The sequence below is a fragment of the Cynoglossus semilaevis genome, chromosome 5 (genome assembly GCF_000523025.1).
Source record: "Cynoglossus semilaevis isolate Cse_v1.0 chromosome 5, Cse_v1.0, whole genome shotgun sequence".
In the NCBI taxonomy this organism is placed as follows: domain Eukaryota; kingdom Metazoa; phylum Chordata; class Actinopteri; order Pleuronectiformes; family Cynoglossidae; genus Cynoglossus; species Cynoglossus semilaevis.
The window spans coordinates 17,726,229-17,737,674 of NC_024311.1; the positions used below are offsets into that span (position 1 = coordinate 17,726,229).

Genomic DNA, 11,446 nt, shown 5'->3' on the forward strand with positions numbered 1-11,446 from the left:
GGCCATGAAAGTGCTGAACACAAGCCTGTGCCACCTTGGTCTTCCCAGCATTTTTCCCAGACAGGAAGATGGATGGGCCCAACTCTATTAATAACCACACTCCACTTACCATGGCGCCAAAACTGCAAACACTGCAACTGCCCCCTGATGCTAGCAAGAACAACCGCCTCCTTCACTGTCGCCCACATCTACCCTGATATGAAAACACTATGTTTGGTAACCGTGTAGTAAACGGGCGCTGGAAATCTCCAAGCTGCCAACCTGCTCCTGATCCTGCATCCTCTCCGACAGACAACAGGGGTTTGAACATGCACAAATATATTTGAGTGTGAGAATTAAATAAATTTGAAAAATATGAAGCTAATTAGTAGTAAAATAACATGATGTTTGTGATGAAAAAACATCATGTTTTTAGCGCTCGTTCATCCAGTTCTTGAGGAGAATCCTCACTGAGTTATCATGTTGTTGTTGTCTTTAAAAATCCTCACTGAGTTATCATGTTGTTGTCTTTAAATCTGGTCTTTTCTGTTTTATTATATTTACAAGAAAATACTGTGTATAATTAACATTAAAAACATAAGTAATTTTTGGAAATTCTGTAAATTGTGTGGCCTTTCTATTTGTCAGCAGCTCTGAGGCGTTTGGTAACGTTTTGGTAACGTTTTGGTAACACCCCGTCACAGGGCAGATGGTGTTCAGTTTAAAAAGCTGCAGAGACAGATTTAAAGAAAAAAACAGAGTTGGAGTGAAGAAGAAAAAAAAAACAACAACAAACAACAAAAAGAGGTGAGAAAACAGTGTGAAAACAGGAAAGCTCCAGAAATATGTGGAAAAGTGGTGAAAGACGGCGGAGGGCGAGGAGAGGAGTTTGTAAATGTGCAGGAGAGCCAATGAATGAAGAGCATTGTTCCTAACGAGGTGTGACAGCACGGCACGAAGTCAAGCACGATTACTGAGGATTAGATAACAAGAACAACCAGCTAGAAAAGATCGTCAGGCCCAGTGTGTGAGTGAGTGTGTGTGTGTGTGTGTGTGTGTGTGTAGGTACAGCTGTGGTTGTGAGGAGATTTTTTTGTGCATCACGCTTTGTTTTGGTGGGTTTTGTCCTTGTGGGGAGAAGGGAAGATGGTACTTTGAGGTTTAAGGTTTAGTTTGGATTCAGGGTTAGAATTAGGGCTGAGAGAGAGAGAGAGAGAGACAGCACTGAGGTCAGCTCCACCTTCACAGTGCTACAGGCTGTGATATCCAAACATGGCTGACAGTAGGTGCTTCATCACAGCGCGGCACTTTGACACAGGAGCCGTTCCTCCTGATTAATCCCCTCTTCTTGTTGCCCACTATGAAAAAATGCTGCAGTTTTCACACAAAAAAAAAAAACCACGAGAGCACGAACACCTGTTCTACCATCACGGGTCGAACGTCGTCTTTCATTCCCAACATGCAAATGGGTATTTTTACTGAACGTTTCCAACGCGAGGGGCGGGAGATTGAATGGGTCCGCAGCACGGCAAATTATTTGTTGAAATAACAGTGATTTAAATAGAGTTCAGTACAGCTGTGGAGATGGGAGGTTCGGGGGGGCACTATCAACTAAAGGGGGCGCTGCAGAGACAGTTTGGCAACCTCAGCTAAATGTAAGTTCTTCTGTAACTTTCATTTTTAGTCTGGCCGTTACTGCAATAATGCAATTTGCAGTAAAACAACTTTCATTTTTAGTCTGGCCGTTACTCAATGCAATTTGCAGTAAAACGTTGGATTTTTACTACGTTTTTTTTTTTCTTGATAACTTTTACCATATGGAAACATAAAAAAAAAAAGATGATTCACTTTTACCATATGGAAACATAAAAAAAAGCCGTTTGGACTGATTCGTTTCCAGGTACAGTCTCTCTCTGAGACCAGAAAAGTTTTCTGCTGAGACACGGACATTTCAGGTCCTTCAGGTCCGATGGCGCTCACGTGTTGTTACGTCTGAACAAAGTCAACTCACGGCTCAAGTAAGAAACCCTGAGTGTGCAGCACGTAGAACACGATGACCGTGCACGGACGACGAGGAGGAGGCCGACGGCCGCTGACAGTTTGAGAGGTGGATCGATGCCGTAATGAAGAGACGAAGGCGCGGGCGTTATCAAAGGAAAGCCCAGCGGTGCTGAAACGCACAATAACAAACAGAATCGGGTCCTGGAGGAAGAAGAGTGAACGACACATCCAGGGGAACAGTCTCTGTGACGTGGTCAGAGCACAGACTGTTTTCTACTGGTGTTTGGTGAGGTGCTAATTGTACAAATGTGTGTGTATGTGTGTAATAACAGTGATTAAAATGAACACAGATCCGTTTGACACTGAAGGTATGGTGGGAAGTCACATGACTGGAGCTCATGACTGGTGAGGTGAAAATTGAACTTCATTAGAGCTAAAAGACAGAATGATGGATTTTACAACTCCACTGGTAACATTTTTACTGCCAGACAGTTTGCTGCTAATGATTGGAATATAAAAAAGTGACCCATCATGCTCAGCACAGCTTGACTAAATGGAGCACACTGGTCAAATAAACCTCACCCCAGCGACCTGTAAATCTTTTGCTGGAGCGTTCTGCAGCCGGGCCTTGTTTCATTCTTTACCCTCAGGGAACAAAGGCGGGGGGGTTTAGTCTCTTGCCCCCAGACCCACACTCTGATATATTTGGTAATAACTCAACAACAGCCAACCTGTGACCCAGTTTCTAACAGATGCACGGTCCTGCCACATGTTGAGCCACAGCTGCAGTCAAACTCCGAGCCTGAACCTCAGTCTGCAGCAGTGAGATCAGTGCATGAACGCCATCTGTAAACAGGAGTGAAGGAACATCAAAGGCATCAAAGCCCGTACACACCCAGAGACACGAGGGAGCGTCATTGGCTGTGAGTCAGTGTTGACAGAGAGCACGTGTGACGTCCATCTGTCTCTGGACAGGATCCTCCAACTGAACACAAGCAGTGGACTGACCATGTGTCAAACAGGAGTCTGTGGGTTTGAGCGTCAGTAGGCTCAGTACTGACAACTGACTACTGTGACATGTCTGTTCATGTACGTTCATTCATTCACCTGTCATCACTTCATCCTGTCACAGCAGCTGTCAGTCCATCAAACAGACCAGACTGAGACAAACAGACCACGAACACAGTTAAGGTCAACTAAGAGTCACTTCATAATCCAGTGTCTAATCTGCAAAGACAACATCTACACACACCCAGACACAAGGGGAAAACAAGAGTCAGTGTCCACTGATCCACAGAGCAGAAGTCAGAGCATGTTTTTATGGTCTGTAGACCATCTGTGCAGATGACTTTCTATTAACACCTTCGATTGGTTAATTCTATGAACCAATGAGAGGATGAAATACCAAAGGTGCAATAAAGACAAAAAAAAGCACAATAAATACACATGTATTTTAACTGATAAGATTTTAAAATAATGTGTATTTTTGACAACAAATAATTGACACATTTCGTCGACAGTCGCAGCGCCGTCCGTCCGTCCGTCCGTCCGTCTGCTGCCACTCAGAGCTGTTAAACTGAGACACTGAGTCAGTGACGGCAGCTCTGCCAATCACCTCATCACCATATTTGTTTAAATAACACTTCTCATTTGATTGTGTGTAGACGGGGATTTGTGCAATTAAGGGATTTCTGAGCTGATGCAACACATCCTGTGTTCTGTAAAAGGAAGCTCGCTGCTCTAGATTTGATATGACATCACTAACAGGAGGGAACTGGAGAGTAAAGGAGGAGGTTTGTTGTTTTTTGATATGACATCACTAACAGGAGGGATCTGGAGAGTAAAGGAGCAGGTTTGTTGTTGACTGTTGTCTGACTGTTTTCAAGTACTCACCCTTCTCTGTTCTCATCTTCGTCGGTGTTGGACAGGAGCTGTGACCCGGCCAGAGACAGGTCCAGAGCAGTGAGGGGCAGATCTCTGTAGCCGAAACTCACCAGCTGCACCGGAGGAGCCAAGCACTGGTTCTCATCCTCCACCGGCTGGGAGATGATCTCCAGGTCGGCCAGACCTGCCTGCTCCACCTCTCTATGGTTACGAGTCAGAAGCAGCAGCAGCAGCAGCAGCAACAGCAGCAGCAGCAAAAACACAGAAGAAAGAAGAAGAGACAAAATCAGTCTGAGTAAAAACTAGTTGCTGTGGTCACTAACTATAATTAAATTAACTTAACTCAACACTGCTGTAGATTTATGTAATTTATTCATGATAATTTGTTCAGATTTATTGACTCTGGTTTTTAGAGTTACAGCATCCACTACCTCACACACTTCCTGCCAACAATAATCAAGTTTTTTTGGTTTGTTTTGTTTTTTAAAAAAAGGACCAAAATGATTTATTCATCATTGACATCTTATTCGTTTTCAGCCATGTATGTGTGTGGAGGTTAAAGGCAGACTTCAGTCCGACCCCTGGACAGTTCAACAGTCACTTCACATACAGAGACATAATACACTCACATTCTCACCTACTGTATCATCAATTCAGACGGAACAACTGACCAAAACCTGAATGTTTTATGGACAGTTTCACAAAAACCAACCTCCACAGAGTAGCCTGACTGAAATGAGGTCGTCGAAATTCCAAGGACCAACATCCTGTTTTCCCACAGGCTCCGCCTCTCAGCCTGTACATTAAACTAATCTCCTCAGTCATAACAAAGTGCCAACCTAAGTCTGTCTTTAACTGCACTGGTGCCACTGAGGGAACACTGGGTCAGCAGACTGTACCCGCCGTGTGAGGTGGGCCGGGCCACGAGAGTGGAGCACGGAGGTGGAAACAAAGGTGTGGAGTGTGGAGCGCAGCTGCAGACTCACTCTGAGTGTGTGTGTGTGTGTGTGTGTGTGTGCCCTGTGGGGTGTATTTTTAGACCACAGCAGATGCTGGTGCATCATGTCTGCTGTGACGTCATGAGCTCTCCCTGTGTCAGCTGGGTAGAACTCCACTCTCCTTCAGACGTAAGAGGAAGTCAGGAAAAGGTGAACGGAGATTGGGAGAGGGTGAGGTGAGGGTGAGGTGAGGGTGAGGTGAGGGAGGGGTGAGGGTGAGGGTGAGGGTGAGGATGGGGGTAGGAAAGACGTAGACGAGGAGAGAGGAGAGAGAAACCAAACTAAAAAAAGGTGATGAGCAATAGATGGGATAGGAGATAGACCTCAGATATAGACCACAGATGTAGACTACAGATATATACCTCAGATATAGACCACAGATGTAGACTACAGATATATACCTCAGATATAGACCACAGATGTAGACCACAGATGTAGACCACAGATATATACCTCAGATGTAGACCACAGATGTAGACCTCAGATTCGTTTTAGCCGCGCTGCTCACTTCATTTAGCACGTTAGCATTTTACTTCTGTTAAATTCCCCTCTCTTATTTACAGACACTGATGAAACGCGTTGTCTTTGATTTAACAGTTTATCAGCGACTAAAGAAAAGCTGGTCCGACGTGTGTGTTTAAACTCCATGATTCCGAGTACTGAACGACCAACAATTCTGTTGTTGCACCGATAAACGTGCGATTGATAAGAGACGAGACTTCATTACGACATGAAGTTGTTGCGGCGGCAGCTGCTGAGCACAGAGTTTCCCTGAAAACAGCTGTGGTTTTTGTTTTCATTAATGAAACCGCTGCGGTGTCCAGGGAGCACGTGTTATTAGAGTGGACTCTCATGAGCTGCAGAACCTCCGTCTAATTTGATAGGTTTATTTCCCTGGAAAAGAAGACCTGGCACGTCTGCGATAAGACAAACTCAAAGTCCAGTGAGAGAAGGAGCGTTTCCGTCCGACGTCAATCTGTGTTCGATATAAAACCAGATTATATTAAAATGAGACAATATTAAAGACCAGGACCGTGGAGACACAGCGTCATGATGCTGCACTGACTCTGTTTGATAAATAATTTCCTGCACTTCACACACACACACACACACACCCTCTCATCCAGAGTTTCCTCCTCTCATCCGTAGCACAGCAGCAGGTCTGGCTTCAATCCCAAACAATCAGGACTGTTCACACAACCGCTCGTGACAGACACAAGCTGTCCAAACCCCACCGCCTCACAGCTGATGCTAATGTTCCTGCTGCGCTCCCTTGCCGACAGTCCGGCTCCCAAGAACGCCGACTTCAAGAACTTCAAGGAATGAAGTTTGAGTGGCTGCGCTGTGAGACGTTTCCAAAATATTTACTGTAATTATTGACCTGCATTTTACTGAAATTTCCTCAAAGTTCAGACGGTAAAGCTCATCTCCTGTGGTGATGTTCAACCTGTCAGGAGCATTAAATAATTCATCCAAGTCAATGATGACTTTAATTCACCACGACGCCAACACTGTCAACGACGGAGCCCAAATGTCACAGCAACCTTTGTCTCCATCCAGGGACAGAAATAAATACAACATTAACATTGTTTTAAATACAATACTGACCTTTTCTTCAACTTGTTAATTAACAGAAAGTGGTTTTTGCAGAATTCTTTGGAAAATAATTTCAGGAAAAGATTAGCTGGACCACAACTGCCAAAGAGCACCCAGAGGTAATAAGTGATATTAAAGAGGAGCAGGATTCCCCGAGGGCAGAAGATAAAATTAAACAGTGCAACGACGTGCCAGGTAGAGAAAGGTCATCGTGTGACAAAAGTCGCTCAGGGGACTTCAGTGTCTAAAGTAGAAGGTCACACAAGTAACTGAGGGCCGGTGGTGATGCAGTACGGTCTCCCTGAGAAAAAAGCTAAAAAGCACATTCACCTTTGACCCTAACTCGTGACCTTTTATACAAGTAGGCAGACAAAAGTAAAAGATGTTTTCTTGATCAGAGGTGACTGTTGTTTGCTAAAATTAAAATTATTTATTTACTATTTTCTTTCACTTATAAATCAATGTATAGTTTGTCTTATCTTGTTTAAAAAGAGTTGAAAAAATATTTTCTATTTTGAAGGTTAATACTGTGTATGTTTTGATTATGAACTAGTAAATGTACAGAAAAACTTTGTCACGTTCTTCTCTGACTGCAAACTCCTAAACACCCTGATCAATGAACACCTGATATGTTGCAACCGACTCTGTTCACGTGTTCAGATCTAAAATTTTTTTTGCCTTTTGTGAACACCTGATATGGTGCAACAGACGCACGCAAAAAAATTTTTGCCTTTCGGTTGTATGTTAAATTCTATATTCATTGTTTAGATTAAAACTCCAGGGTTTCCACCCAGGTTCTCATTATTGTTTGGATTTTACAGTTAAAACAGGTTTTCATTCAGGAGTAAAACGATCTGGAAGCTCCAGTCAAAGCTCTGTGATTGTTAAGGGCAGAATCTGGAGTCAAAAACAAAGTTAATGAAACAGAAATGTTCTGTGAGAAGAACGTTGACGTCAATGGATGTAATCTTTTAAATGTGAAACAATAATCTCAGCATTCTGTCAATGCCACCGACGACAACGTGAAGAAGACGAAAACATCATTATTGATTGACTGTACAGAACAAGAACGTGTCAAAAAAAAAGAGTTAAATTAAAATTAACTGTTATTGATGGTTATTTAATATTAAAAAAACATTAAAATCAAAGTTGTACTTAATACTGACTGTCATTTAAAAATCATTTTCAATTAGTGTTACATGACAATTTAAAACGCTCTGATTTTCTGCCTGTCACATTAGCTCATTATTCTTATAATTAATTTTACAGATTAAATTCTGATGAGCTGACGGGCTCCACAAAGGCCCCGCTGCGACCAGTCTCTTATCTGACCTTTACAGACTCTGGACACAGGAGACACGGAGGACCTGTGGGCCAGGACCGGGACAGCAGATGTCCAGGAGTGTTTTTATGGAGACGAGGCCTCTGGACGATGTGTCAGCAGCCAATTATAGACTCTTTTAATTTCTGAAGACACTGGAGGGAGTGGGAGTCTGAAAGAACTTTAATGAGTAAGTGGACGGAGCTCTGCAGGCTGCAGTGTCCACCCAGTCACATGTCACTGCATTCAGGACAAATGACAGAATAATCTGGACGTCTGGATTATGTTTCCCCACAGGATTAATATAGAAATCTATCTATCACTGCTGGAGGTGAGTCTGGTAGTTGGTATTTAATTATTATAAGAGTAAATGAGGGGTTATTTTTAGTTGAGGAAAATATATACAATATACTTTACAATAATAATCATATATTTCATTAGGATTTCAGTGTGTGTCTAAATGATTGGTCATATACAGTAGATGGTTCAGTTTATCATTTTTAGATTAAAAGGTAATAAATAATATCTTACATAACAGAAATACCACTTTTTTGGAATAAATATAATACATATTTTTAAGAGTTTTCAGCTATTGTTGATCTAATTCAAGTTCATTTTTGAGCTTCAGGCGTTTGTGTAAAAAATAAATGTGTGTCTCAATATGGGGGCCAGGACTAAAACCGGTCCTTTTTTTTTTTTTAATCAAAGCACAAATGGAATAACGATCCCGACAAATCAATTGGGTCAAGTGCATCACTGCTGCAGGTTGATGGGCCAAATTAAGACGGCCAAAATGGTGATTTCTTTTTTTTTTTTACAATTCTCCTGGAGCGACTTCACACACACAAACAAACACTACAGCATGTTTCCTCATTAATGCATCAGCTGTTCTCATACCCACACACACACACAGAGTGCGGATTATAAATGGAAAAACTGGAAGAAGAAAAAAAATACTGGAGGTGGAAAAGGGAAGCGGTGTTAGATTCAACAGCTACGGACAAAGAACCAGAGAGAACCAGAGAGAGAGGACAAACACTGGGAGCTGTGATTCAGAACGGACCATCTGCAGCCAGAACTGTGCAGGTGATGAATGAATCTGCATCTTAGCCTTGTGGTATTTAGTATTCACAGAGATGAGTCTTAGGGACGCCTCAGCACCGGAGTCAATAAAGGTCATTATTACAGAGGAGACGTAGGATTGAGTGAAAAAAATGGGAATAAAAAAAATGAAAAAAATGAAGTATTGAGGAACTGAAGTTGAGGGAAATCTTTGATTTTATATATATATATATATATATATATATGTTTCAAATGTTAACACAAATCATAACTTTGTTTGTTTTTATCAAAGGAAAATAAGTGGCGTGGTCTGCACTTACTCAGAGTTGGCCATGATGTGGGAGATGGAAGGATGAGCCACGGAGTGTTCTGTTGAACCTGCAGAGAATAAACACATGCAGTTGAACTTTTCTGATTTACTTTTGTGAATACATGTAAGATCATATTATTAGGAATAATTCAGAACATGCTGTGTCTTATATGTTTAAAAATAGAGATTAACACTTGTCAGAAACTTTAAAATAAAACTGTTAAACACTCAAAGAGACAGAAAATCAAAAGCTTAACAGAAGCAGGAAAAGAATATTTTTGATTTTGTTTCCAGAGCTGCTTCAGTCTGTTGGTAAAGGTACGGTTTTAAAGAGAGAGATTTCACAGGTTTTAATGGAAACTAAATGATGAAGACAACAGAAAACTTTTTAACTACCAAGGTGCGAACAGAGTGACCAGACATCAGGGACTCAGCCTGACCGACTGTTACCGACCTGTGTGGGCTTTACATGGTTGGCGGGTGATCGGGCCGCCCGCTGCCCTCCTGCTGGTAGTAATGTCTCCCCCGGTGATGGTGGAGGTGGTGGTGGTGGTGGTACAAGAGATGATGAAGATGAAGCAGCCTTCCTCAGTTCTTTAGCATTGGATGAACTGCACTGATGCTGCTGCCACTGATGCTGCTGCTCGTCTCACAAAGTAAAACTAAACACAGACGCAGGAACATTAAACCCAAAAACCATCGTCTCTCAGTAACAGCACATTTGCTGTGAGTTGCTATTGGAGTAAACAAATAACGAGCACGAGGAGTAAAACCTCCTCCTCCTCCTCTTCCTCCTCCTCCTCCTTCTACTACTTTGTATCGTATGGTGGATTTGTGAGCTGATCCAGATCCAGATCCAGGACTAGGTCCAGGTCTGGGCTCCAGAGTGGAGTGGAGGGGGGGATTCCCAGCGAGCGCAGCGGGAAACCCTGCCAGAGCAGGTGTCCAGGTTTTGAATCAAGTCCCGGTCGAGCCTCGGTCGAGCCTCGGCCGCTTCACCAGCAGCGAGCTGTGAACAAGATCTTCAGCCGAACGTCTTCAAAACACTGGCGTTTCGCTGCGGGAGTCTGACAGCGGCCAACGAGTCGTGTGACATTTTGCGTCGCTCCGGTCACGACATAGCAATCTAAAAATGATTACCGTGTGCGAGCAAGTGCGCGTGGCACGGTGAGAGAAACGAGAGGACGCGTGTGACAAAGATCCCTCAGTTTTCCGTCCAGGCCAATCAGAACCACGGCTGGTTTTACTAGCCTCGTGCCTGCTTTGTCGTTCCTCTCCCCGTTATACGCGGCTTTTTCATGGTTTCCCAAAATAAAGATACTATGGGAATATAAATGAGTGGACAGCAGTTGGATTAACCGTTTGTCATTCAGCGGGATTAGCCAGTGGATGGTTAAAAGCGCACATCAATCAATCGCGAGCGCCTCTTCCTTTTCCTTGAACACGAGATGTTATAGGCTGAGGCTGAGGATCCAGGGAGTGCACAAATGAGGAGAAGTGTGATCTGAATTCAGAGGAGGAGGCGTGGAGTTACAACCGAGGAGGAAGGATGCGTAACGTAACGCCCAGCTGACTCCAGAACAGCCTGCTCTGCAGAGACTCACGGTTAAAACAGTCCGACATAAGACAAGAGAGTTCGATCACCGAACTAGATGTTCGGTGATCGACTGATCATATGAAGCGTATACTTCACCATAAAAGAGTGACCGGTGTTCTTACAGTAAGAACATCACTGGTTTGATCCCCGGTGGTAGATGATGGTCTTTTTTATGCAGAAATTTCACGGTGTTTCTCCCGGTTCTCTGGTTCCCACCAACGATCCAGGCTCCTGCACGATTCGGTAAATTTGACCACAGGTTGGTGTAAATGGACTGGTCAGTTGTCCAGGGTGTCCAGAACCCTGAAAGGATTAGCAAGTAGAAATGTAGTGAATTAAATACACAAATATAAAGACAGACAGAGTTGGGGGGGGGGTACACAAATATAAAGAGAGACAGAGTTGGGGGGGGGGGGCATTGATTTGAAGTGTGTAATACTGAGGAAAGTTGTGAAACAATGTCAGTACTTACCTTGAAAAGATAAATGATCATTTTTACCAAACACTTCCCACGGACATAAACACCCAGTGTAAGTCATTACTAACTTGTTGAAGTTTATTGAAGGAAATGATCAGAACAAACGTGATTTGGCACATGTAGAAAAGTGCAAACAGACAGAACCCAGTTATAGATCTATGACACCTGATAACCAACCTAAAACACATGATCTATTTCTGCAGGTGTTGACATGCGGTAC

At 43.1% G+C, this 11,446-nt stretch overlaps 1 protein-coding gene across 1 annotated transcript in view; it reads right to left on the reverse strand.

Annotated features, from left to right (window-relative positions):
• Positions 1 to 11,073, reverse strand: part of LOC103379365 (transmembrane protein 266-like) — a 20,624-nt gene extending 9,551 nt beyond the window's left edge. Inside the window, exons 1-3 of the mRNA XM_017032319.2 lie at positions 9,606 to 11,073; positions 9,162 to 9,219; positions 3,874 to 4,065 (exon numbers count right to left, since the gene is read on the reverse strand). Of these exons, the coding sequence (XP_016887808.1) occupies positions 3,874 to 4,065; positions 9,162 to 9,175 (206 nt within the window). The 5' untranslated portion in view covers positions 9,176 to 9,219; positions 9,606 to 11,073. The remainder of the gene's footprint in view (positions 1 to 3,873; positions 4,066 to 9,161; positions 9,220 to 9,605) is intronic.
• Positions 11,074 to 11,446: the final 373 nt, after the last annotated feature.